Source organism: Petaurus breviceps, unplaced genomic scaffold (assembly GCF_028583685.1).
Source record: "Petaurus breviceps papuanus isolate PSGF00001 unplaced genomic scaffold, PetGlider_PUasm1.0 189, whole genome shotgun sequence".
Taxonomy (NCBI): Eukaryota; Metazoa; Chordata; class Mammalia; order Diprotodontia; family Petauridae; genus Petaurus; species Petaurus breviceps.
In genome coordinates this window covers 51,455,823-51,482,335 of record NW_027185809.1, presented here as the reverse complement: position 1 = coordinate 51,482,335, position 26,513 = coordinate 51,455,823, and the positions used below count along the sequence as shown (strand labels likewise).

General features: G+C 38.1%; 1 protein-coding gene across 1 annotated transcript in view; it reads left to right on the top strand.

Moving 5' to 3' along the window:
- Positions 1 to 3,541: 3,541 nt before the first annotated feature.
- KCNK10 (potassium two pore domain channel subfamily K member 10) overlaps positions 3,542 to 26,513 on the top strand; it is a 196,525-nt gene continuing 173,553 nt past the window's right edge. Inside the window, exon 1 of the mRNA XM_069092380.1 lies at positions 3,542 to 3,593. Within this exon, the coding sequence (XP_068948481.1) occupies positions 3,542 to 3,593 (52 nt within the window). The remainder of the gene's footprint in view (positions 3,594 to 26,513) is intronic.

Below are 26,513 nucleotides of genomic sequence, written 5' to 3'. Positions count from 1 at the left end.
TCTCTCATGTTTTCAAAGTATTCTAATGTGGAAAGGGGAATAAAGTAGGGAACTTGGATTAAGAGGATGCCTCAGAAGCATGAATACAAAGTGCTTTTGCCACAACAGTCCTGTAAGGTAGATAGTGCAAGTATTACTACTTCTGTTTTATAGAAGAAGAAACTGGGGACAGCTAGGTGGTAAACAGAGCACCAGCCTTGAAGTCAAGAGAACCTGAGTTCAGATCCGTCCTCAGACACTTGACACTTAACTAGCTGTGTGACCTTGGACAAGTCACTTAACCCCAATTGCCTTGCCTTCCCGCCTCCAAAAAAAGAAGAAACTGAGGCTCAGAGGGGTGGAAATGAATTACCTAGGTCACATGGATAGAATAATAAGCCAGAAACAAAACTCAAACCTAAGTCTTCTGACTCTGAGCTTAGTCTTTTTTCTATGATGCTATTACCATATCTATTTCACGACTTCCAATGAAGTACTCCATCTAACCACAGATTCATAGACTAGAAGCTAATAGAAATACTAGTCCAAACTCTTCTTTCTACAGATGAAGGAAATGGGACCCAGAGGGGTTTCCTCTTGATAAGGTAACTCAAGAAGAGCTTATATTTGTATATCCTGTAATTTGCATTCTAACCACAAATCCAACACCACTATTCCACCAAGAGGTGATAGGCCAGCAATCATCATACCTCTAGATCAGGAGTTCTTAACATGGTATCTGGGAACTTGTTTTTTTTACTATTCTGATAATTGTACTTCAGTGTAATTGGTTTTTTTTATAATCCCCTGGTTGTTATTTTATTTTATGCATTAATAATGTTCTGAGAAGGGGCCCATACATTTCACCATATTGTCAAAGGGGGATCCATTTTACGTAAAAGGTTAAGAACCCTTGCTGCAAAGATCTTTTGACTCCAACATGGGTAGCCAGTTTGAACTCAACCTGGTGTTAAATGACAAAGTGCAGACTAGGGTGAGCTTCTGCAGGGATATCTTTTCTGGTCAGAGTTAGAAGGCTGAGTGTCTCACTTGGGTTATATAAAAAGAAAGTCCCAAGTAACTTCTCTGGTCAAGCATATTAACACATGGCAACCTCTAGAGTCCCATCAGAGAGACATAAGAATGAAAAAGAGAGTCATTTTCTGTAAAATAAACAAAACAACCAACAGCAGTCTATGCAGTGTACTTACCTGGGAATTAGATGGCTTGGGTTCAAATCCCAGATCTATGACTTACTAGTTATGTGACCACAGGTAAGTCACTTGTGGTCAATGGGTTTCCTTCTCTGTTAAGTGAGAGGTTGGACTAATTGATTTCTATGGTTTCTTCCAGTTTGAATATTCCATAAGAGGCTTTTGGAAATCTAGTCTTAGGACCCAGAATCCATCCTTGAATTGTTCCCTCTTCATGTAGTGGATCAGATAGAGATAGGGACTGGACCTGTGATTTCATTGATAGAGGGTTCTCCCTGATGAGGAAAACTGAGGTAACTTAGAGTCTTAAAGAATTGCCTAAAGCACTAAGAAGTTAAGTGACTAGACTAGAATCATAAAGCCAGGATGTGCTGGAGGTAGAACTTGAACCCAAGTCTTCCTTTTTCTGAAGCCAGCCTCTCTATGTCTCCATGCAAGAGAATGCTTATAGATTTTTTTTCCCCCAGTGAATAGTCTTTCAGATTCATAGAATATTAGAACTAGCAGAGATCTTAGAGATTATCCAGTTCGACACAACCATTTTAACACCTTCAAGGGATTTCCTTCTCAGAAATCAGGGCCCTGCCACCTTTCCCCATACCGACACCCACTCAACCTTTGCCATCATATACTTGGCTTTAGGTTGTGTCAGTGGAACAGAATGTAGCAGTGGGTGCCAAATGTCCTGTCGAGTCCTGCTCAGGGAAGCAAAAGATGATGACCCGCAAGGAGGAAATGTATAAGAACCATCAGTTCCTGGGGAAGGAGCCTCCACTGCTGTGTTGGAGCCAGCTGGAGCTGTTGATTCCTGGGGTAGCCAGGCTGTTGAGAACTCCTCTCTCCTTCTGCCCGAGTTTTTTTCTCTCTCCAACTCCCCTCCCTGTCCTTAAGGTGAAGCAACCCCAGCCATATGGTACGTAGCTTGGGAAGGGAGCTTGGGCTGTGTCTAGGGAGAGAGGCTTCCCTAAGCAGCTAGAGAGAGAGGGAGAGAGCGAGAGAGCGAGAGAGATCTCGCCCGCCAGATATGGGAGTAGTCTCACCAAACAAAAGGCTTATGGATTTCTTCTGGTCTCCTCCGAAAGGAGGTGGAGAAACTCTACCCACTGGTCCGAGCAAGGAAATAGAACCAAGAGGGGCTTGAGGTGGAGGAGATTTAGGAAGCCTGGGATAGAATCTATTGCAAAGAGGTTATCCCAAGGAAGGGCGTCTTCTCTTGCTGCTGCTGGTGTTGCCACCAGCCAGCCAAGCGTGTCTCCGGCTGACTGCAAACTCCGCCTAACAACACTGCATCCTCCTCCTCCTCCTCCTTCTTCCTCCTCCACTCAGCCCAGAGATCAAAGCCAGTAAGTAGATACAGTTTCCAAACCCTCCAGGCAGCCCGCAATCTCTCTAATTGTGAATGTCTCTCGTCCAGTCTCCCCCACGAACTTGTTTCCTTTCTAAATGCACAAATAACACGGGTTCTACCCACTTCGCCCCCTACGACCCTCCCTTTACAAGTTACCAAACAGCTCCCCTCGTCAAGGCAGAGGAACCCTTAGTTTAGAGAACTCTCTCCAAAGCTAACGTGCCTTTCCTCTTAGCTAAATGGACTGCTGCCACTGTCACTACTACTATTGCTGCAGCTGCTGCCGGTGGTGATGGTGATGCTGCCGCCGCCGCTGCCGCTGCATTCAGCTGGGATGGTCTCCCTTCTCCTCCCCTTCCCCTATCATCAGCCCAGTGCTGCACCGCCCCCCTGCGACCTCCCCAAAGCGGGGGCTGGTGCAGCTTTTTGCGCTAAGGCTGTCTAATGGCTGGTGCTGAAGATGCTGGGCAGGTGTAGTTTAGATGTGCCGTGGGTGTAGTGGTGGAAAACGAAGGGGCTGCTGAGCGCGGACTGCATTTGTGCTAGTTAGTGTGCCAGGCTGACGTGCGCATGTATGTGTGTGCTCACACGCCTTCGATGTGTGTAGTAATACTGCAGTGGGCTTCTCCCTCTCACTATCCTCTCAACACATGGACTAGACCATCTGGGCTGCAGAACCTCGCACCTGACGGGATCACATTTTGGATCAGCCTGGCTATTCTTACTGGGGTCTTCCTCTCCAACAATTCCCCTGCAGATCTTACTTTTGATTCCATCCAGGGTGCATCTGCCTTCCACACAAATACAACTAAAAATAAGTCCTTTTCTAGTCCCTTGTTAGCATATATATTTTTTTCTTGGTGGGCTTTCCCTGAGGTTGCTGAGCCAAATCAGTCCAGTCTCTCCTATCATTTGAAATTAATTCTTTGGGAGTGCAGCACCGAGGCAGAGAAGTTGGGGACCTTATTTCATTTTCTCTCCCTTTTCGGGCAACGGAGCAATGAAATTTCCAATCGAGACTCCAAGAAAACAGGTGAACTGGGATCCTCAAGGTTGGTGTTGCTTACTTTTCACTCCCCCATCCACAACTCCACTCTCTTTCCTAGTGATTGGTGAAAGCATGCGGATTTGGAGTAATTTTTTCTCCATGTGCCCTGCTCCGTGAGTGGAAGTAATCTTGCTCTTAAGCTTGGAAAAGCTCTTGGGAATTTCCAAGCAGGTGGGGGAAGGTGGCAGGAGTGCATTCATTCTGAAAATCGACACTACTATTATATATATTTTAAATTCTAGGGTTTAAAAATATATTTTATAGATGAATTAGTCAGAGATACAGAGGGCTAGTTGAACGAAATGCAGCAAAGTATATAATGATGACTGTTAATATATATTATTTTAAAATTTTCTGTGTGTGAGCCCGTGTGGCTCCTTTGTTTCTGGTGATCTTTGTCTCTCTGGTAAATGGGTGGTATACTTACTTGGAGTCAGATGTGGTTGTCTGCCTAGGGTGTCCTCGGTGGGCAAGGTATCCTGGCAGCAAGCAGGGATAAAAAATTCTGCTGTAACATCTCCCTCAGGGGTGGCTCACTGCTCAGGACACGTTAAATAATGGAACCCAAAGGGACCTTTCCCAGTCTTGACTCAATCTTATTAATGTTGGAGCACTGTGATTACCATTCTGCTAGTTTCATTACCTCTCCTACTCCACTCAGGAAAGAGGAGATAGGGTGGGGCGTGGAAAGGAAATGTGTACTCAGCAAGTGCTACTACTAAGGCTGGAAAATGCTTCTTCAGCCCAAGAAGGAAAGGGATAAAAAACGCATTTGTGTTTGATAAGTATGGGAAACTGTCCCTGAAATTAACATACAGATGTTTAATCTCCTCCTAGGTGATTAGTGTGGGAGCAGAGCAAGTTAAAGCCATATGTCCAGTTTTGCATCAAGAATGCTCTTTAGTGGTTTTCCAAGGAAATCTGAAAGATGACACAATCTAGATAATTAGCCTGTATTCCAGGTCTAATTTTGTGTTTGGTTTGTGCAACAGAGCTGGCTTTTTTGTTGTTGTTTGTTTTTCCCACCATGTAAAAGTGCATTTCCACTTTCTTCCAGAAGGGAGGTAAAAAAGAAAAAGCATTCATCTCTTCAACAAATATCTCATGAATTGGTTGACTTTTGGGGAGTGATATTGCTTTCTTTACACCAACTCCTCTAGAAGCTTAATAAACGGAAATCTAGCAATTGATCTTCAAATCTACCCTGGAAATGGGAATGTTTTCAAAAATACATTTATGGGCAATCAATGTCTTCTATATTCATACAATACTAATAAACACAGTTGAATTCTTATAGTAACTCACACATGGTAGGTACTGAATAAATATTTATTGATCCAGTGGAGTGGGTAGATACTCCATTTTATATATTCAGAAACAAGACTTTAAGTGGGATGCTTACATTCATCCAGCAAAATGTGTATATACTTTATGAATTAATGTGTTTATATAAATATTAATACATTATAGTATATAATATATAGCCTTATATAGCATATAATTATAACATATTAAATCTTTAAATATAGTATAAAAATTAATATAGAATTTGATATATGTTATGATTATATACTATATAATATTGTACTTATATGACTATATTATATAGCATATATTTAGATATATAAATACAGAAACAAATATGTTTGTAATATGTATATGTACATGTGTATATATACATACACAATACAACTAATATACATTTACATATACATGCATGCATACATACATCTAGCTATCTATATATGTCTGTCTTTCTGTCTGTCTGCCTATCTATCTATCTTACCAACAGTGAGTCTGGTGGGGAAATAAATTCTAGGCCATAGGTAGGCAACTTTTCGGCATGCCCAGAGATGTAGCTATAGTTAGGTGAATAGCCCTTTTCCCTAGGGCACTGAAATTTAGAAGGTTCAGAACTTTGATGTGTACTTTTAAATTTTGTTTACACTTTGATAGCATCTTAACTTCTTTAGCAACAGAGAAACTAACAAGAATCAATAATTAAACTAGGAAGGCAAAAGATTGCATCATTACTTCTATTCCTCCTTCCCTCCTTTCTTTCTCCCCCCTTCCTCCCTCCCTCCCTATTCCCTCCTTACTCATGGGCTATGGCTGTATGCCAGAAAAACTCTTCTCTGGTTTGGCTCTTTCTTGCTTCTCCCGAGGAAGTGGCTTGCACAGCAGTAGATTCCCAGTGTCCAGCAGTCTCCTCTTTTGACTGATGTGAGGGAGCATTTAGTGATATTTTCTTTCCTTTTTTTTTTTTTTTGGAGGGCAATTGGGGTTAAGTGACTTGCCCAAAGTCACATGACTAGTCAGTGTGTCAAGTGTCTGAAGCCAATTTTGAACTCAGGTCCTCCTGACTCCAGGGCCGGTGCTCTATTCATTGCGCCACCTAGCTGCCCCTTAGTGATACTTTCTTAAGGTGCTATTTTGTATTCTTTCCCTACAGGTCAACATTGCAGGTAATGATTTTGTCATACTCGGCTTTCATTCATTTGTTGTTGTTCAGTTGTTTTCAGTTGTTTCTGACTCCTTGTTACCCCATTTGGGGTTTTCTGGGCAAAGACATAGGAATGGTTTGCTATTTCCTTCTCTAGCTCATTTTTCAAATGGGGAAACTGAGGGAAACAGGGTTAAATGACTTGCCTGGGGTCACACAGCTAGAAAGGGTCTGAGGTCAGATTTGAATTTAGGAGGATGAGTCTTCCTGACTCCAGGTCCATTGAGTCACCTAGCTGCCCTTCATTCATTTACTCATTTGTAAATAAAGTGAGGGTGAGGGGGGTGTGGTGGTTTTCTACTTCAGTGAGTGGAAGAGGGCAAACAGAGCCTTCTTTGCTCACAAACAAGGGACATGGCTTAACCAATTTGGTGGACCCAGTGACAAAGATCTATCAGGGACACTGTGGGGATAAATTCAAGGGCAACTCAGTTTTCTTGCATTCAGAGTTCTCAGAGGACTGAAGTAGAAACAGATGGTCATAAGGAGGGGAAAACTGGTAGTTCAATGGTATAGATTTTCATGGCTTTTTTTTAACCATTGTTTAGCTAAACTAAACTAAAAATGGCGCCCTTGACACTTTTTGCATGAACTACCGACCAATCAGACAATTAATGGACCAGGTACTTTGCTGGAGATACAAGGTAAAAATGAAAACATTCTTGGGAACTTGTATTCTTTTGGGGGAGACTATGTATCTAAATAAGTGTATATAAAATAAAGGAATAGAAGAGGGATGGCTAGGTGGTACAGTGAATAGAGCACTGGCCCTGGAGTCAGGAGGACCTGAGTTCAAATGCAGCTTCAGACACTTGACAAAAAAAAACTAGCCATGTAACCTTTGGCAAGTCCCTTAACCCCAATTGCTCTACCTTCCCCCCACCAAAAAAAAAAAAAAAAGAAAAGAAATAGGAAGAGAACTTGTGCGGTTGTTTTTTGCATTTTTTTGGGGGGGGGGGAATAGGGAACTCCCAGGTGAGGAAACTCCTCAGAGTGATCCAGATTGTCAATTTTTACATAACTTGTGGTCATAGAGTGATGCCTAGAACATTGAGAAATTAAAAGGTTTGCCCAAGTTCACACAGCCAAAATATGACTACCATAAGATGGGAATCCTACTCTTCCTGCTTCCAAGGATACACTTTATATGGCATATGTTGTTTTATTGCATTTTGCAGATGTTTAGGGTTTTTTTTGGTTACAAATTGAAGATTTTTGGCAACCCTGTGTTGAGCAAGTCTATCGGAACCATTTTTCAAACAGCATGTGTTCACATTGTGTCTCTGTCACATTTTTGGAATTCTTGTAATATTTCAAACTTTTCCATTATGATTATATCTGCTATGATGATCTGTGATCAGTGATCTTTGATATTACTAATTGTTTTGGGGCACCATGAACCATGCACATATAAGATGGCAAACTTAACTTGAAAATGTTATGTTTCTTCTGACTGTTCCTCCTACTGGCTCCTCAGACCTCCCTATTCCCCAAGACACAACAATGTTGAAATTAGGCGAATTAATAACTCTACAATGGCTTCTAAGTGTTAAAGTGAAAGGAAGAGTTAATAAATGTGGCAAACTTCATTGTCCTATTTTAAGAAATTGTCACAGCCACCAAAACCTTCAACTACCACCCTGATAAGTCAGCAGCCATCAACATCTAGGCAAGATTCTCCACCATCAAAAAGATTATGTGCATATGTTGGTGAGCATTTTTTTAGCAAGAACTTTTTTTTAACAAAGGTATGTGCTTTGATTTTTAGATATAATACTATTGCACACTTAATAGACTTCAGCATAGTGTAAATATTAACTTTTGTATACCCTGGGAAGCCAAAAAATTCTTGTGACTTGCTTTATTGTGGTGGTCTGGAATTGAACTTGCAATATCTCTGAGGTATGTCCATTCTCCATGCCACATTGCCCCTCTACAAGACATACACAAAAATAAAGGGCCACTTCCAGTCATCCTGATCAATATCTTGCCACTGGACCCAGATGGCTCTGGGGGAAAAAGTGAGACTGGTGACTTTGCACAGCCCTCCCTCACTTAAATCCAATTCACTTGCATGTCATGGCATCACATGCATTTCTGATGTTGTGGTCCTCTTCAAGAACAAAGGAAAACAACAACAACAAAATAAATGCAAGGCAAATACTAAGACAGAGGGAATAGATAGAGAGGGCTTGAGCTAGGGAAGCAGCAGGGCATGGAGAGAGAAGGAGACAAATGGAAGAAATATTGCGGAGGTAGAAAGGACAAGATTAAGATCTTGGTTACTTCTTGTAGAAAATCATGGATCTATCTGCCGTTTCAATATTTTTTCCTTTATGCAATATGTTTGGTGGGTAAGAAGCCAGTTCTAGAGTGGGATGGGCATTATGGTATATTGGAAAGAACAATGCACTCAGGCTCAGAATACTTGAGTTTTAGTTCTTTGTCCACTAACTTATCATATGACCTTGGGCAAATTACTTTCCTTCTCTGAGCTTCAGTTTCCTCATCTGTCATATAAGGCAGATGCCAATATGGCAACTCTAAATTCATCCCAACTCCAACATTTTATGATCTTTAGTAGTTACATCAGTTATTGACTAGAAAAAATGCTTTATGATGATTGTTGAGAAATTTTAGCTGAATTGAACCAAGATATGGTAGCAATCACATATGTTGTAATTATGATATTTTGTTTACAGCCCCATTACCTGACAGTTTAATAGCACAAAATGAATGCAATTTGAGAACAGATTGGCTTTGATTGCACTTAGGTGAATTAAGTGAAACACCATCAAGTAGCTTAGGTGTCAAAATCAGACCAAAATTTAAATGTATTATTCTGTCATATGGTATGGCCTTCCTCAATATTCATAAAATTAAATTTGCCCTCAAAGTTCTCTGCAAGCCTTTCATAGCATAACTTAAAAAAAAGCATAATGATGTCCTAGTTGAGATTGCACTTTGGCCAATTATCTACCTGATAATAAAATGGACTGTCTGGGATGGCTATCTTTCACCTCTGCCAGTGAAGTTCAGCAAGTGTTATTTCTGTCCCTTTAGTTAAAAAGAACTAGAGTCACAGATCATGGGATATTAGATATGGATGGGGCCTTGGGAATCACCTAGGCTGACTCTATTATTTTATAGATCAGGAAACCGAGGCCTAGAAAAGTCAAATGATGTGTCCAAGTGGCACACAAGATAGTGGCAGAAGCAAAACTTGAACCTGGGTTTTCTGATTCCTACTCAAGTGTTCTTTCCATCAGATCAAACTGTCCCAATAAATAATGTGACTCTGCAAGTAGGAGAAAAGAAAAGTTTTTTTTTGTTTTTAAGAACAATGACAGTGGTGGAAAAGGACAAATTTTTAGAAGCCTCTCACCCTAATGTTAAAATGATGCATCTTTGTCTATACTACTGCAGGTTCTCTGGAGTTACCAGTTAACTGTTCTTAAAATCCTCACTTTTACGCTTGCAAATCTGGCAGTGAAAAGGCTGTAAAAGAGGTTAGCATATCTCCCTTGTGGAAACATATGCTTGGTGTTCAGTTAATAGATAGGTCCATATTTTTGCCTGGGTTTGAGGCACTTATTAGCTATTCCACTCTTGTGAAGAAACATGGTGAAGTCTAAGTATCTAGGCTAGGATTAGACAGGTTCATATTTTTTTGCCTAGATCTGAGGCATTTATTAGTTATTCTATTCTAGTAGAGAAACATGACAAAGACTAGGTGGTTAGCCCTGGGTTCTTTTAAAAAGTGGCATTCTTATCTATACTGTAAAAGGCTACTCAAAGGAGTTATGATGGCAGAAACAATGTTAAAGCATAGTCCTTACTATCCCCTTATGTATTCCTCTGAACCGTGTCTTCTTAGGTTTGAAATAATAATTCTGCATGTGAATAATGTGAGTCTTTAGAGAATGGTGTTTCCCTGTCCAGGAACTCTTATTCTGAGAGCTAATATGAAAATTCTTGAATTAATTATATGCTAGATAAAAGGTGGAATTAGGGTCACCCATGGCCATTTGTCACAGCCAATGGTAGCAAGATTATACTAGCTTCACCTTTGTTTATTAATAGGCACGGGCAGTAGCTATGATAGAGAAATCTCTGTACTTGACAGTCAGAAGGTCTGGGTTTGAGCCCTAGCTCTGCTAACACTGTGTAATCTTGGACAAGTCACCTCTCCTTCCTAGTGTTTGGTAGTTTCATTAGTAAAACGAGGGATTTGGACTATATGATCTCAAAGTTCTCTTTCTAACTTTAGCATTTTATCACTTTAAATCCAATGTTTTAAATTAATTTCTGAAAAAAGAAAGTTAATTTATTTTCATTTCTGAATATAAAGATTAGCACTCCAATTAGGGCTTATTTATTATTGCCAGAATAACAAGTTACATTTATATGGTTCTTTACAACTCAAGACTCTTTATGCACATTATATTATTTAATCCTTTGTATTGTGAATTTTTTGCAAACATACATCATGTAACATTGCTCATAATTAGGCAAAGTAGTTTGAACTAACTTTTATTTCCTCTTGATTTGTTTTGACTTTTCCCTTTTCATTTTTTTATATTGGCTATTTGGTTTCCCCTTTTTGCTCTTTAGCAGATTAGCTAATACAAGAGCTTACCAATTTTATTAGATTTTTTAAAAAGCAGCTCCTAGTTTTATTTTCAATTTTGTTATTTTTTCTTTTCAATTTTATTCTAGTTCTTGTCTAGCTCTTTTAGTTGCATTCCCAATTCATTTATGTATTCTTTCTTTTGTTGATTATAAGATATAAATTTCCTCCTAAGGTTGTCTACATTCCAAATGTTTTGTTATGTTTTCCTCATTGTTGTAATTTCTTTAATTATATTATTTGTTGTTTATATGCTTTGTCTTGACCTACTAATTCTTTATATTGTTTAATTTCCATTTAAGTTTGAATCTTGTCTTCAAGTATTTTTTTATCTATCAAAATTTTATTTCATTGTAGTCAGTAAAGGATGTGTTTAATATTTCAGCTTTTCTGTCTTTTTATGAGATTTTTTATGTCCTGTAATATAGTCAGCTTTTGCAGAGGTGTTGGTATGCACATTGGAGAAACCTATGTATATATGTCTCTATATATAATCTACCTATATATGTAAACATACATACATACATATATCCCTTTATTCCTATTAAATAATCAACAGAGATCTATCACACACAACTTTTCTAAAATTCTATTCATCTTTAGCTTCTTTCTTATTTAACTTTTTGTTAGATTTGCTACTATTGGGTGTGACATTTATGTAGGTCATAACAGAGGCTCATTGAGGTCCCCAACTATTATACTTTTGTTGTCTATTTCTCCCTGTAATTTAATTAACTTTTTCAAGTATTTAGATGCCATGGTAATGGGTGCATATATATTTGTATTATTTTCATTGTCCATGATCTCTTTCAATATTATATAGTTTTCCTATTTATCTCTTCAATACTCTATTTTTACTACTACCTTGTCTGAAATCATGATTGCTTTTTTGAATTCCCCTTTATGCTTTAGGTAAGTGCAATAAATTTCACTCTAGTCCCTCATTTTAACTGAATGAATCTTTATGTTTCAAGTGTGCTTCTTATAAATAATATATCATCATTTTCTGCTTTGTAATCCATTCTGCTATTCTCCTGTCTTTTATGGGTGACTCCATTCCATTTATATTCATTTTATGATAGTTAATTGTATATTTCCCTCCATCACCATCTCTTCTGTTTTTCCCTCTCCCTCTTTTCTCTCCCTTTATAAAAAAGAAGGGAATGACAATAGAGAAGGAAGCTGATCAACATCAGAAATCTATAATTGCAGTATTCTTTTCCCTCCTCCTTTTTCACCAAACTTAGATCCTGAGTTTTGATTCCTTTTCTTTTTCTTATGATGATCAATTCTCTGAAAGTGAAGTTTGTTTTGCTTGTGACTATTCCTCAAGTCTACTTTCCATCTTTTATGAGCCTTCCTACAGTTCTCCTTTGCTTATATCAGCATGTTTCTCTCTTGAGTTTAACATCTTTCTTCACCAAACTGTGTATATGCATAACCTTCCCTTTACTATTTCTCTCTACAATTTCCTCTATGTTTTCATATTCTTTTTACATATGCCTTATATTTGAGAGTATATTTTTAATCTGCCTTCCTCCTTTCTTACCTGGTGTATTGCCTTTCCCTTCTTTTTCTTTTCTCTTAAAATTGTTATAACAGAATGAAACAATATGCAGGTCTTGTGCTTGTCTTGCTTTGCTTCCTCTGTGACCCCTGACAATAGTAACATTCTGAAAGAATTTGTATCCTTTTACCCCATATTATAATATATGTACTTTATCATCATTTTAGGACCTTCCAGTTCAAATGTATTTCTCATTCTAGGTTTCACTTGATTCCTATGCTTGTATTTCAAGGTTTTTATTCTACTCTTGTCTTTTCATCAGTAAATCTCTAATTTTATAAAAGTGCATTTTCCCCTTGTACAATCATTCTTAGCTGTAAACTTTACCTTTTGCTTTTTGGAATATCATATTCCATTTTTTTTCTGTTTTACAATAGTTGTTTCTTTTAAACTTGTAAAAAATTCAAGTTGTCCAAAAGTGGAACAGACTGCTTTAAGAGGTGATCCTTATTGTAGGGTTTCAAGCAGAAGCTAGCTATCATTTGCTGAATATGTAATAGAGGAGATTCCTTTCATGTATGGGTTACCCTAGAGAGCCACTAAAATCCCTTACAATTCTAAAATTTTGTTATTCTATAAATTCTTTTGTGATGTTAACTGTGTTCCTTGACACTTTAACTCTTTTTTTTGGCTGTTTGCAGTATTGTTTTGTCTTTGACTTTGAAATTATGGATATTTGATATTATATCCCTGCTTTCAGTTTAAGGTTTCTTTTAGGAGGTGATTGATAGATTCTTTTTATTTTGGACTCTTCCCTCTGGTTCTAATAGATCTGGACAGTTTTCTATAATGATTTTTTGAAATATGGTATATTGGGGTTTTTTTGTTGTTTATTCATGACTTTTAGAGAGTCTGGTGATCTTTAATTGATCCCCTTTGACCTGTTTTCTGTCAGTTGTTTTTGAGAGTAGATACTTTACATTTTCTTTTACTTTTTTTCTATCTTTGACTTTGTTCTAATATTTCATTTTGCTTCATGGAGTCATTGATTTGTATGGTTAATTCTGTGTTTTTTTCAGGGAGTCCACTACTTGGGTAAGTTTTTCTGTTATCTGTTCTAAGATTTTTATGCTCCTTTCAATTTTCTTTTCTGAACTCTCACTTCTTTTTCTTTTCACTTATTTCTTGCTTTATTTTTTGGATCATTCTTTTGGTCATTGTGGCTAAACCATTTTCTCCCATTTTCCTTGTAGTTGTTGTACTCTTTTTCTGGGTTTACCTCTTAAAATTCTTTTTGCCCATGCTTTTTTTTTTCTTTTTGTTTCTTGTTTTCTTCTGTTTAGTCATATTTCCAGCCTCAGTTTTTAGATTTAGATCATGTGCTCTTTCCAGTCTTCTCAGGCATTTTGGGACGGTTTGATCCTCCCCCAACCCCTTTTCACTGTTCCCCAATGTATTCTGGATGCTATTCTTATTGACAATTCAGATGAAGCATCTTGTATTAGGCCTTACCCTGTACCTGAGTGCTTATCTTGTCTCAATTTCCTGGTGGTCCATTGTGGGTTCTGGCCTTGGCCAGTTTCTGTCTTCTCCTTACATGATTCCATGTCAGGATTTGATTCTGTCCTTTGCTGTGACTTTGACAAGGTCTAGTGTGCTGTTGAAAGTAATATTGGTTTCCAACCTTCTACAAAACCTACCCCTCATTCCTCACCCTATTCTTGTTTCTAGGCATTGAGTTGGTCTTTATCCTGTCATGGCTCCCAGTGCTTCATAGAGTGCATGCTCAGGCCCTGATTTCTGCCCAAAGACCTGAAATGTGCTTTCTTCTTGTAACAAATGACTAGTGTTCTTTGAGTTGTTTTTGAGGTAAATATTTTTCCTAGAATCTGTCATCACTAAATATTATTATTACCCTCATATAATACTGCTCTAATTATACCTATTTACATAATAATTTATGGTTTGCAAAGTATTTTATATTTATCTCATTTGATCCTCATATCAACTTTGTAGAGAAGGTAGTGCAGATATTACTATCTCCATTTTGTTATAAGGAAATTAAATAAATTCAATGCAATTCAGTAAACTTTTATTAAATACCTACTATGTGCCAGACATTATGTCAAGTGCAGGAATGTGTAGGCTCAGTAATTTGTTTAAGATTACAGTTAATAAGTGGTGGAGATAGGATGTGAACTCAGGTCTTCTAATTCCAAATGCGAAACAATTTCTTCCTTTTCTTAATTAAGCTTTATTAACACTATTTGTTTCTTAGGTTGAATATCATTTCCTAACGTCATTTCCTTCACATAGTAAAGAAACAATCAAAATAAACCATCCCAGAAACTACATATGACATTATATGCAACATTTCACACCTGCAGGAAAACACCTGTTCTATGGAGAGGAGGAATGGGTGTTTTATGATTTGGAGTCAAGATTAGTCATTGCAATTAATCTGAATTTTGATGCCACAATGTGTTGTTTTATTTATATTATTTTAATCATTGATCATATTATTCTTTTAGATTTGCTTGGTTTACATATTAGGAATTGATACATGTTTCTCTGAATTCTTCACATTCTGCCTATCTTATAGGGTGCTTTCTTTTCCAGAAAACAGTATTCTGGAAGTTTTCCAAAGGATTGCAAATTTCCAAAGATATCAGACTTGGTGTTTGCTTGCATTGATTATTCATTCTGAATAAATATTTGTACCTATCTGTGCATTGGTCTGAGAAGAAATGTATGTCCTTTTACATGTCCCTGCCCTCTTAAAAAAGTTCATATCTACAATGTCATGTTATGGAGAGAACTCTAGATTGAGAATCATGAGATTTTGACTCTTAAATTTATGGTCAAAATTACTGAGCCTCTCAAACTCTTCATTTATAAACCAGGGACAATAATATGTGCACTTTTTAGGTTTGTGAGGAATGAGTTTTGTAAAACCTAAAGCACCATAGAAATGTGAGTTATTGTTGTTATATTATTATTATAGTCTTAGATATGTTCCTTACTAGTAGATGACTTAAGCTCTCTATAAAATGATGGAATTGGACCAGGTAATCTTCAAACTCTAAAATTGTACTTTATAATCTATATTATATGCTTATACATTACAAAAGATGCTTAAATCATATAAATGTAATATATAATTATTCTCTAGTATTGGTTATTATTTGAAAAGCTGTCTGTGTAAGCTGGTCCTTTAGGTCTCAGAGGGTAAAACTAAGAGCAAGGTGTAGAAACTTCAGAAGGGCAGATTTTGTTTTAGTTTAAGGAAAAACTTCATAACAATTAAAGTAACCCAAAAGTCAAAAGGTGCTCTTGGAAGCTGCCCCATCATTGAGAGTCTTCCCCTGAGAGGATAAATGTTCACTTGTCAGGGATATTGAAGAGGGAATTTCTGTTCAGATTTGACTGGATGATCTCTGAGGTTCACTTTCAAACTTTCAACTTCAGTGACTCCAACACAGTGATATAAAATCAAATTAGCTAAAAATTGGAAGCTTTCCTGTTTAAAATGAAATGACCCAGGACTGGGGATACAGTGGATGTGACAGTAGCAGCAATGGTGTCTGTGCTCCATTTTGATCTGGGAGGATGAGACAGAGTTTGCCTCTGTGAAATTCTAGAGGCAACTCTTCATAATGGAAAAGCATTTATTTAGCATTGTGCTAAGCACTAGGAATAAAAATAGAAAAGGAGATAGTCTGGGGGAGACAACACATGGGAGAATTCAATCCCATGGCAGCTGGAAAGGCTGGAGGTCCTTATGGCACTAAGGTAGGGCTTGATGGTGAGGTATAGGAGTACTTAATGTGCATTGTTGGGAAGGAGGGGATCACTTCAGGTGGGATCTGCATAGACCAGGTTAAGATAGTGCTGTTGAAAGAAGGAATATGATCTTGTGCTCTCTGACTCCCTGTTATGGTTTCCAGGGCAATTTGGGTTGGAGTAAAAAAAAAAAAGGGTCATTTATTCACCAATCTTATCTCATCAACTATGATACAGCATTGGAAAATAAACATTTTGAAACTTCAAGGATCTGTAATTTTATTAATGTGTTTACTACTTCCACCAATTGTAATGTAATGCCAAAAGAAGGCAACTTCCCAGGTTCAAAATACCAGCATAGGTGCTCTCTATTTTTTTCAGTGACAAACCAAGAACAGAGAAGATCAAAACATGACATCATTCAAAATACAGCATTTACTAAGTGTGATTAAATAATCTCCAAGTACTACCCCACCCCAGGACTTTCCAATCATTCAATCAATTACAAAGTCCCTGTTCTAAATACTACTCCACCCCTAGGCTATACCTTCATTTGGTCCACCACAAAACCCCTCTTCTCAAATGGAGATTAGTTTCCAAACATAGGTAAAGTACCTTCATTTGTCAATCACAGAGCACAATAAGGTCAAAAGTTCCCCACCCCTGGATCACAATTGAATCTACCCCAGAGTTACATCAAGTTTAAACACAGCACTTAATACCCAAATGGAGGTCTTTTCTTCATCTTGACACGAGGCAAGTTCTCAGCAATCTTAGTTCCTGGGGAGACAAGGCTTAGCAAGACCACAAGATACATTGCCAGTCCCTTCATGAATTTATCCTCTGTCTGTAGAACAGTCCTAGAACCCCTGAACACATTAGCAAAGCCCTCTCCCAGGATTTCTGTAAACATACAACAAGAAAATCCTTCTTCAGGGCTTCTGAACCAACAGAAAGGCTCCCAGACCCCTGCAACAACAGCACTGTCCCTCACCAGTGGACAGTATTCACTCTCTGTCTGCAGGACAGTCTCAGGGCTTCTTAGCGAACAGCCAGGTTCCAGGACTTCTTCAACAAAAGGACTGTCTTTCACCAGTGGACAAATCTGGCAAAACAACATCAAAACAGACAGACAAAGTACCAGCAAAACAGCCATGTCTCCTCAGTCCTTGGCAGCTCAGGGGGCAGGTCTCAAAAGTCCAGGGCAATTCAAAGCGGCCACCAGCAATTCTCTTAGTCTCTCTCTCTCCACGAGGTGCTGCTTCCAAAAAGATCTTCCGCCTCTCTCTAGTGTCTCTCCAAATCTACCTCACCAGCTCCTCCCAGTTCAGGACTTTCTTTTTCACATCAACAAGCCCATCCCACAGGTGGGATTAACAAACTCTGGGTATTAACACAATCAATTTGAAAACCAAGCCAATACAGGGGAATCTTTAATTGCCATTACTATCACATTCCACCCCTCCAGGATCCTTGGCCTTACACCAATGCACTTTGTCAACAAATGTTTTTCCAGTGTTTATTATGTGCCAGGCACTGTGTTAAGCACTGAGGATACAAAAAAAAGGGCAAAAGACAGTCCCTACTTTCAAGGAGCTCACAGTGTGATGGGAAAGACAGCAGTAAAATACTATGTGCAAACAAGATTCCTGCAGGATAATTTGGAGATAATGAAGGATAGGCACCACAAGACGAAAAGGCTTCTCTTAAGAAGGTGAGATTTCAACTGAAACTTGAAGGAAGCCGGGAAGGGAAGATGAAAAGGGAAAGCATCCCAGGCATGGGAGAGTCAATGAAATGAAATGACAGTGGTCTGGAGATGGAGTCTTGTTCAAGAAACTTCAAGGAAGCCGGTGTCACTGGACCTTAGAGTATGTGGTGGGGGTCAGAGGGCGAAGGTGAGGGGCAAGATGTAAGGAGACTGGAAAGGAAGGGGGCAGGTTATGAAGGACTTTGAATGCCAAATAGAAGATTTTATATTTGTCCTAGAAGTGATGGGGAGATATTGGCACTTATTTCTTTCTACTTTACTTGCCAATTTTGCTTAGTGGGGAAAAAAATTATCACCTGGTGGCCAACTTTGTGATGCTAAACAGTCTGGTTCCTTTTACTTGGTCTCCTTTGCTGGTTCTTCATTTGTGACATGGCCGCTAACTGTGAGGATGCTCCAAGGCTCTGTACTGCTGATCTTATCCGCTCTGACCTCTTTGCTAATGATTCCCAGACCTATGTGTCCCACCCTAGTCTGTCTGTCTGGATCTACTTTTGTGCCCCTTCCAGGTTAAGTTCATCATTTCTGATCTCATCACCATGCTGCTCCCTTAAGCCTTTATTGATACTACCTCCCTCAAAATGCCCTCTCCTCTAATTTGCAGGGCTGTAGGGTGGCATATACCAAACTCCTTCCAATGCCTTCCTTTATGTAGGGCAGAAACTGAACTCTCAGATCACTCCACTTTGTGTCTTTTTCTCTGCCTGGTTTCAACAGAGAACAATATACCTCCTGGTCCTCTTACCCCCAAATCATAAGCTCGGAGGGCAGGGGCTGTCTCTCTCTTTACTTTGTATCCCCAGCAGTTAGCACAGTTCCTGGCATATAGTAGGTACTTAATAACTGTTTATTGGATTGGAATGGACTGGATAGAAGGGGGAAAAGATACATTCAGAAATGAAGATGATAAAAAACACAAAATACCAGCAAAAACTAAAGAATTTTTTTTTTAAAAAGAAATAATGATTTTGAACAAAACCAAACAAGAACATATTCAGTTACTGTGCTAGGTTCTGGGGATACAAAACAGAAACAAAATTGTTCTGCTCTCCTGAAAGTGCTCAATTGGATGTGAAAAATCACTTATCCCTTCAATGCCCCAGGCAGCTTCCTAAGACTATCAGTTATAAGAGAAGGAGAAAATCCTAAGTCTAGAATGAACAAAGCAAAATCTATCATTGTATTCCCTGGGGGTATCTAGTAGTAAAGCAGAATTTGTAGGATGGACATCAGGGTAGAGGAAGTTACTCTTGGTTATCTAGGAACACATGTACTGTGTTGTGATAGAGAGGTGTGTGTGTGTGTGTGTGTGTGTGTGTGTGTGTGTGTGTGTTTGTGCGTGCGTGTGTATGTGTGTGTGTGTGTGCTTTAGAAGGTCCTGATATAGCTTTTAGGTGTCATATAATCATAGAATTTTCAAGATGGAATGTATCTTAGAGATAATGTAGGGTAATATAATACCTTAATTTTACAGATGAAGAGATCAAAGTCCAAGGAATGGAATCTGCTTGCCTACTATAAGATCCTTGAGGATAGAGAGCATAACATATTTTATAGAATTCTGGGTTAGGCAAATAAGAAACTTTGGTTTGAAATCTTCCTCTCCCCATCCCTCAGGCATACCAACCTTGTGAACCTGGGTCACAGACCTCTCAGGGATTCAGTTTCTTCATTTGTAAAATGAGAAGGTTGGACTTGAAGGACTCTAAGCTTCCTTCCAGTTCTAAAACTATGATCCTGTCTTTTTTTCATCTTTGTATACTGCCTACCTAGCCTAGTACAGAACTTCACACATAAATGTTTATTTCAATTGTTGTCATGGCTAAGATCACACAATGAGTTGGTGTGAGAGCCAGACCTAGAATCTAGATCTCCTGGCTCCTCATGTTCTTTCAGCTACAGGATACTGTTTCTCATGAAGCAAAATAGGTGTTAGTGTCTGTTTTGTTCATCATTCTAATGGCTTCTTGCCTTGGCCATTGTGATGGTATCTTAACTCCTTTTTTTTTTTTAAACAAGAGGTAGTTTGCTGCATGAAGGGGGAAAATATATTCAGAACTGAAGGCAATATAAAAACAAAATGTGCCTATAAAATATTTTAAAGAAATAAAGAATGATTTTAAATAAAAACAAACAAGTATATATTCAGGCACTGTGCCAGGTTCGAAGAATATGAAAAAATGATATAGTATCTATCCTATGTATTATTACCAGATTAATTTTAGACTATAGATTAACAGGATCTTAACACAGAGTACTGACTGGATCACACCCCTGCTCAAAACAAAAATAAATAACAACAAAAAACCCAGTAATCATTTCTCATTGCTGTATACAACATGTAGAAAAATTAGTAAATACAAAGCAATTTTGAAGAAGGTAATGAGAGAGAGAGCAGTAAATAATTTGAAAGATCAGGAAAAGAATGATGTGGAAGATGGTATGAGGTGGGAAATAGGGACTCTGGGAGGCAGAGGAAAATTGGGAGAGCATTCCAGGCATAGAGGAGAGGCTATCCATAGGCTATTTTATTCTGAGTCTCCTACCTTCAATAGATAGTAATGATGAAAACATCATCTATGCCCTTGAGTTCTTTAGTTCTTTGCCCAAGATCATGATTCTTAGCAATGCTTTATCAGTTTCTTCTGGTGGTATCATTTTTCCCTACATGATCATTGGAAGTGATTCATGTAGAGAATAACCTGAAGTGGAAACAGATCTTCAGATGTTTTTCTGTCACATCCTAGATTGTGTTGTATACATCAGGTTGACAAATAACTGCCATGGATCTTGTCAACAGGGAATCACCAACTATTATTATTCATTTCTTCTTCTGACTATTATTAGGCAACTTCTCACCTACTGGCATCTGTGGATACATATCACTATTTCTTAGAGCACAAAAATTTTTTTTCCTCCTGAGATGATTTAGTTCCTCTGGAGGTGGAACAGGAATGTGTACGAGAAGTGCCTCATTCTCATTTCTTCACTCCAAATGTTTATTTGTCCTTCTTCTTTTCTTTTATCAGTCACATTCTTCTACCCTCCACCTTCTTAATACATTTCTACCTGTTTTTTATTTTTAAAGTCTATTTTAAACTTAAGTACAAAATAAGAAAAGAAAAAAACATTTCTATGTACACAGCAGAACATGAGAGAATTCAATATAAAGCAATAAATTTCAATCTCAAGAAAACCTATATAATGAATACTACACATTATTTTCAAAGCTGTCTATCTTTTCTTTGCTTCCTTATGTTTTCTTTTATCCTCTGCTATCTACTTTTTCTTTATTTTCCTCCCTTCTCCTACCCTCTAAAGGCTACAATTAAGTGTAGATACATACACATACTACACACATATACATATACACATACATGTATATACATGTACATAGATATTAACAAATACACATATACACTCAACTTCTACCTACTACCTTGCCCTCCTATTCCTTAACTTACCTCCCTTCCAAGAATCCCTCCCTTATCCTCTCCCTCCCTCCTATCCCTCTTATTTCTTTCCAAATTTAGAATATTTTGTAGTCTTCTAAATATATATGTTGTTCCCTCTTTATCCCATTCCTGTTAATCTACACACCCTTCTATTTTCTATCCCTCTCTTATCCTCTCCCCTCTCCCTGTATCCTTACCCTCTTATTTCTTTCTGAATTTAGAAAACTGTTATACCTTTCTAGAGATATATGTATTGTTCCCTCTTTAATCCATTCCCACTGTCAGTAGGGTTCCAGAACAACCTGCCCTTCTCCCTCATTTAATTCCTTAGTATTAGTTCTTCCTTTTGTACTTCATCTGTATGAAATAATTACTCTTTTTACCTTTTCCTACATCATTTTGCTTTTTAGAGTCACATCATACCCAGCTGTACTCCACTCTATTAACTACTCAATTACTAATGACAACCTTAGACATATGGTTTACATTTCCATATACAAAAAGTAAACAATTTGTCCTTATTTAATCCCTTGTGATTAGTCTTTGAGGTTTACCTTATATTTTTCTTGGTCTCTTATAACTTCTCTGACTTCCCCTTGCCAATTCTAATTTTCAGAGAGTCATTTTCTTCCTTATGATTTTGGATCTCCTTTTCCATTTGGTTGACTTTATTTTCATAATCTTACTGTTTTTCTTGGATTGTTCTTACTTTAAAAAACTTTTTCCTTATTCTCTCTTATTTGGTTTTTGAAGTCTTTTTGGATATCTTTTATGAATTCTTTTTGGGCCGGTGACCATTATTTGACTTTACTCTTTGGGGTGGGAGAGGCTTTTTTTTGTTTGTTTCAGTATCCTCTTCTGGCAACAAATCCCAGTCTTCCCTATTTCCATAGTAGCTATCTATGGTTTAGTTTTTTCTCCTTTAACCTGCTCATTAAAATTGTTTTATTTATTTATTTATTTTTAGCAATTTGTTATCATATCACCTCTAATACTGGGATGTGGGGCATGGTACCTCTGGTCTCAGGTCCTTCTTGCTGTTAGTTTTTGAGATTGTCCTGGGCCCAAGCTCTGCACTCCTTTCCTCCTCTAAGCCATATTTAGGGCCCTTTGCACACTATGCTGGAAATGCTCTTGTTCCCTGAGAACCCTCCAGTGACCGTGACCTTCATTTCTCCCTGCTGACCTGGAACTGAGATCAAGAACTCAGCAGCATCCCTACGCCCTGTTTCTGCACTCAATGGGCATGTGCTGGTTCTTTATCACCCAGGACTATGTTTTGGCAACACAGTTGGCCCTGATGTCCCTTGTCAGCAGGGGCTTCCTTCACTCAGAAGCCCTACTCTCCACACTGTCCTGGAGGTGGATAGGGCTGAGACTACCTCCCAACCCAGCTAGCCCCAGGGCTTGCCACTTGCTGTTTCAACAGAGCTAATCTGGAGGTGCTTACATTTCATTCAGGCTAAACCTCTGTCCTGGGATCTTTCTTTGGATCGTCTCTAGTTCTCTCAGGAGGACCAATTCTTGTTTATTTTTGCTATTCTACATTGAACCAAGGCACTATTTTGTCTTGTTTGTGGAGGAAATCTGAAGAACTTGGAATTTTCTGTACTAGTCCTTTATCTTCCCAGAAACCTCCCTGTCTACCTGTTTTATATCTCTTTTTTTCTGCTGTTTTCTCCCTGAAGTTCTATTCTTTCCAAAAAGCCTTCATTCTCTCTGATAATCTGGACAGTAGAGATAAATCCTTTGACTCTATTCGCCTTCTTTAGATTGGAAAACATTTTTCACTTTGTGCATGCATAGTTGTCCTTGGTATTGATCAGAAAGACCAACATTTCACAACCTGTGCTGATTGCTGAACAATTCTGCTTGTTCTCCACATTTCCTTGAAGCCAGATCCTTAGCTCTTTGCCTTTTTTGGTTAACTCTCTTGGACTGATATTCTTGGCAAGCCAATGTAGCAGGCTTGTTGTTTGCCAAGTCCAGGAGTATGCTGGCAAATGTGAAATAGCTGGCTTAGGTGAAGGTGTGGGGAGGAGAGGAGGTAGGCACATGTACTTTTAAATTTAATCTGCATTTATAAGCACTTTCTTAAGTCTAGACAATGAGCAGGACAATAGATGAAGCCCTAATTTGTAGCAAGTGTTGATTTCTGAGGTATAAATCCTCATACTAAAATTTTAATATTGGGCAACATATCTCTAGCCAAACCTTTTTGTATATATTTGTTTGCATGTTGTTACTTCTGTTAAACTGCAAAGTATTGGAGGGCAAGGACTGCCTTTTTCCCCTTTTTTTTGTATTCTCAGCACTTAGTAGGAGCCTAATGAATGTTGACTGATTTATTGATGGAGGCTTCTGAACAAAGCTTATTTTATTAAAGGCAGGCCTTCTACTTTTTCTCTATATCAATTTGCTCTTTCTCCAATAATTTGAGGAAAATTACATTTAGTTGAAAGTTTTGGCTAATAGAGGCTTCTTTATACTTATGTAATGTCTTAAGCCAAAGAGCTAATGCCTATTATCTCATTTAGTATTATCATTAGTGACAACTTACATTAATGACAGCTCAGTCCTATGACTGAGACTTTTGGGACACCTTGTATACTGCTATAAATTTTGGAAAAGTTTTTTTTCCTCTCTGCCGTTACCCTGAAGTAAGGGGGAATAGATATTTTTTTGTTGATTTTTGTGCATAGGAGTTTCTCTGTACCCTTGGAGCCACCTGGTCAATAACTCATGCTAAAATGCACTCCCAAGTCTTTAATCTGTACTCCTAAGGTTTTAAGTCCAACGGTCCTGTGCAGTATATTGTGAAAGTATTGTTTTCTCTGTTTTATAGATGACTAAATCAGGCACGGAGAGATAAGTAACTCAAGGCATCGACTCTGGAGTCAGAGGACTTGGGTTCATAGCTAAACAATGATGCTTTTGATCTGTCTGTCCTGGGCAAGTTAATTAATCTCTGGGCCTCAGTTTCTTTATCTGTAAAGTGAGGGAGTTGACCTCTAAGGTCCTTTCTAACTCAGAAAGTATGGTCATATGATTTCATGATTTGACTGTCACATAGTGTTAATAAGTTTTTAGTAGTTATATCTTACTGACAGTATACATGTTAATGTTATTTTCATTTCTTGATTCAGTTTTAAACTTAGTCCTAAGGGTTAAAATAAGCCTATGTGTGTATTACTTAGCTGGCAAAAAGTGCTTCACTTGACTGCCCCTTGTGAAATGAATGCTGACTCTGTCAAAATTAACAAAAAACTGTGATAGTTAGATGTGAGTTCTGTGGATTTCAAAGAGGAAGATGGATCCACATAATTTATTTTAAAATTTTATCAAGAGCTTTTGCATTTTAAGACTATGGGTAAGACATCTTTATTCTGAAAAGCAGGTATGTCATTGATGAAGCACAATTCATTGTGAATCCTAACATTATTACTTTAGTAGTCATCTAGTCAAACTCCAACTTAAAGCAAGAATTGATGAGCAGTCAATGAACTGTATGTATTCTGTCTGTATTATATCTGACAAAGCTCCCCTTGAATATCTCCATTGATGGAGAACTCAGTATCCTGTGAGTTAACTTATTTCATCTTTAAATACCTTTAGTTGTTAAGAAGTATTTACTTATATTGTGTTGAAATTCATCTTCCCTTAACTTGTATCCATTGACTCTAGTTATATTGTTAAAAGTTGGGAATAACAGGTATGACCATTTTATAGTTTGATTCTCCTCTATGTTAATTGTTTGTAAATTTAGCTCTGAAGTATTATACATAGCTGAGATGTTTGAAACATATGGAAATTTCTGGTATAGCTTTGGGTTTAAAATGTTCACCACGCAAAACTCCATGAGCCTTAAGTTTGTCTACCCTAAGGTAAGGGGGAACAGATATTTTTTGTTGATTTTTGTGCATGGGACTTTCTCTGTACCCTCTGAGCCACCAGGTCAGTGGTGTTAACTCATGCTAACTCATGCACTGCCAAGTCTTTGATCTGTAGTCCTAAGGTTTTGGGTCCTATGGGTAAGACAATTGTGAATGAGAAGAATGTAAGCTCATCGTGAGTAGGGATTGTTCAATTCTTTATAGTTACATCCCCAGCACCTAATGTACTTCCTGGTACACAATCAGTGATTACTAACTTGCTAGTTAAATGAACAAGAAAGCTGAGGGAATCACCATGAATTCAGATAGAAAGCTCAGGATGAAATGAGAATTATGGAAGGTCTACTGGTCAAAGTTAGGGGGCTAAGGATGAAGGGTTAATGAAACAGAGTGTTTTGAAACCTGAAGATAACAGCCCAGAGAGGTCAATTGCTCAGACCCGTGGTGTCAAACTCAAGTAGAAACAGGCAACTAATCTGTACATAAGGGCCCCTTTGGGTCTCTGGTTGACTTAGTTTTAAAATGTAATATTATCTATGTTTTATTGTTTTTTATTTATTTTGTTAAATATTTCCCAATTACATTTAATCTGGTTTGGGTGGCATTTGGGAGTGTTGTGGGTCACATGCAGCCTGATAGCCACATCTTGGTTAGAGGCCTTCAGGGACCCTTTTAATCCAGACAGGATAGAACTAAACCCCCAGAGCAGAGCTGCTATTCATCTTAAAAGGCAGTAAAAACTTTGAGAAACTTTGGTGGTTGGAGACAAAGGTGTCAAATACATGACCACTGTTCAGTTGGGCAGCTGATTCTCAATATCTCTGGTTTTCCCCTGCAGACATCCCACATCCCCTTACCCTTCTTGTGCCCCATAACTCATAAGCTTAGGAGGATGCACTGATGTACCCCTTGCCACTTCCAGAAGCTTGCTCTGCCTCCTTTATACAACAATCTCTCCTCTGAATTTCACACCATCTGTTTGTATGACACTGTTTTTATCATTGACTCTGTCACATACGGACTGACTTCAGGAAACTTTGCTACCTTTTCCAGTAATTTCAGCAATTGACTTATACCTTTTGTATTCACCTTAACCTCTTCTGTCATCTTTAGTGATTTCAGTATTCATGCTAATGACTCTCAAGTTATTAGCTTCCCAAATTCCCAAGACCTTCATCTTTACTCTATCTCATTCAGCCACAAGAGTGAATGATTCTATATCTCATGAAGCTAAGATCTGTATTCAAAATGTGCTCCTTCTGCATCTTTTAAATCTTTCGTATCAGTGGAATGTAAACTCCTTGATACTAAAGATTAGTTTCCTTCCTTCCTTCCTTCCTTCCTTCCTTCCTTCCTTCCTTCCTTCCTTCCTTCCTTCCTTC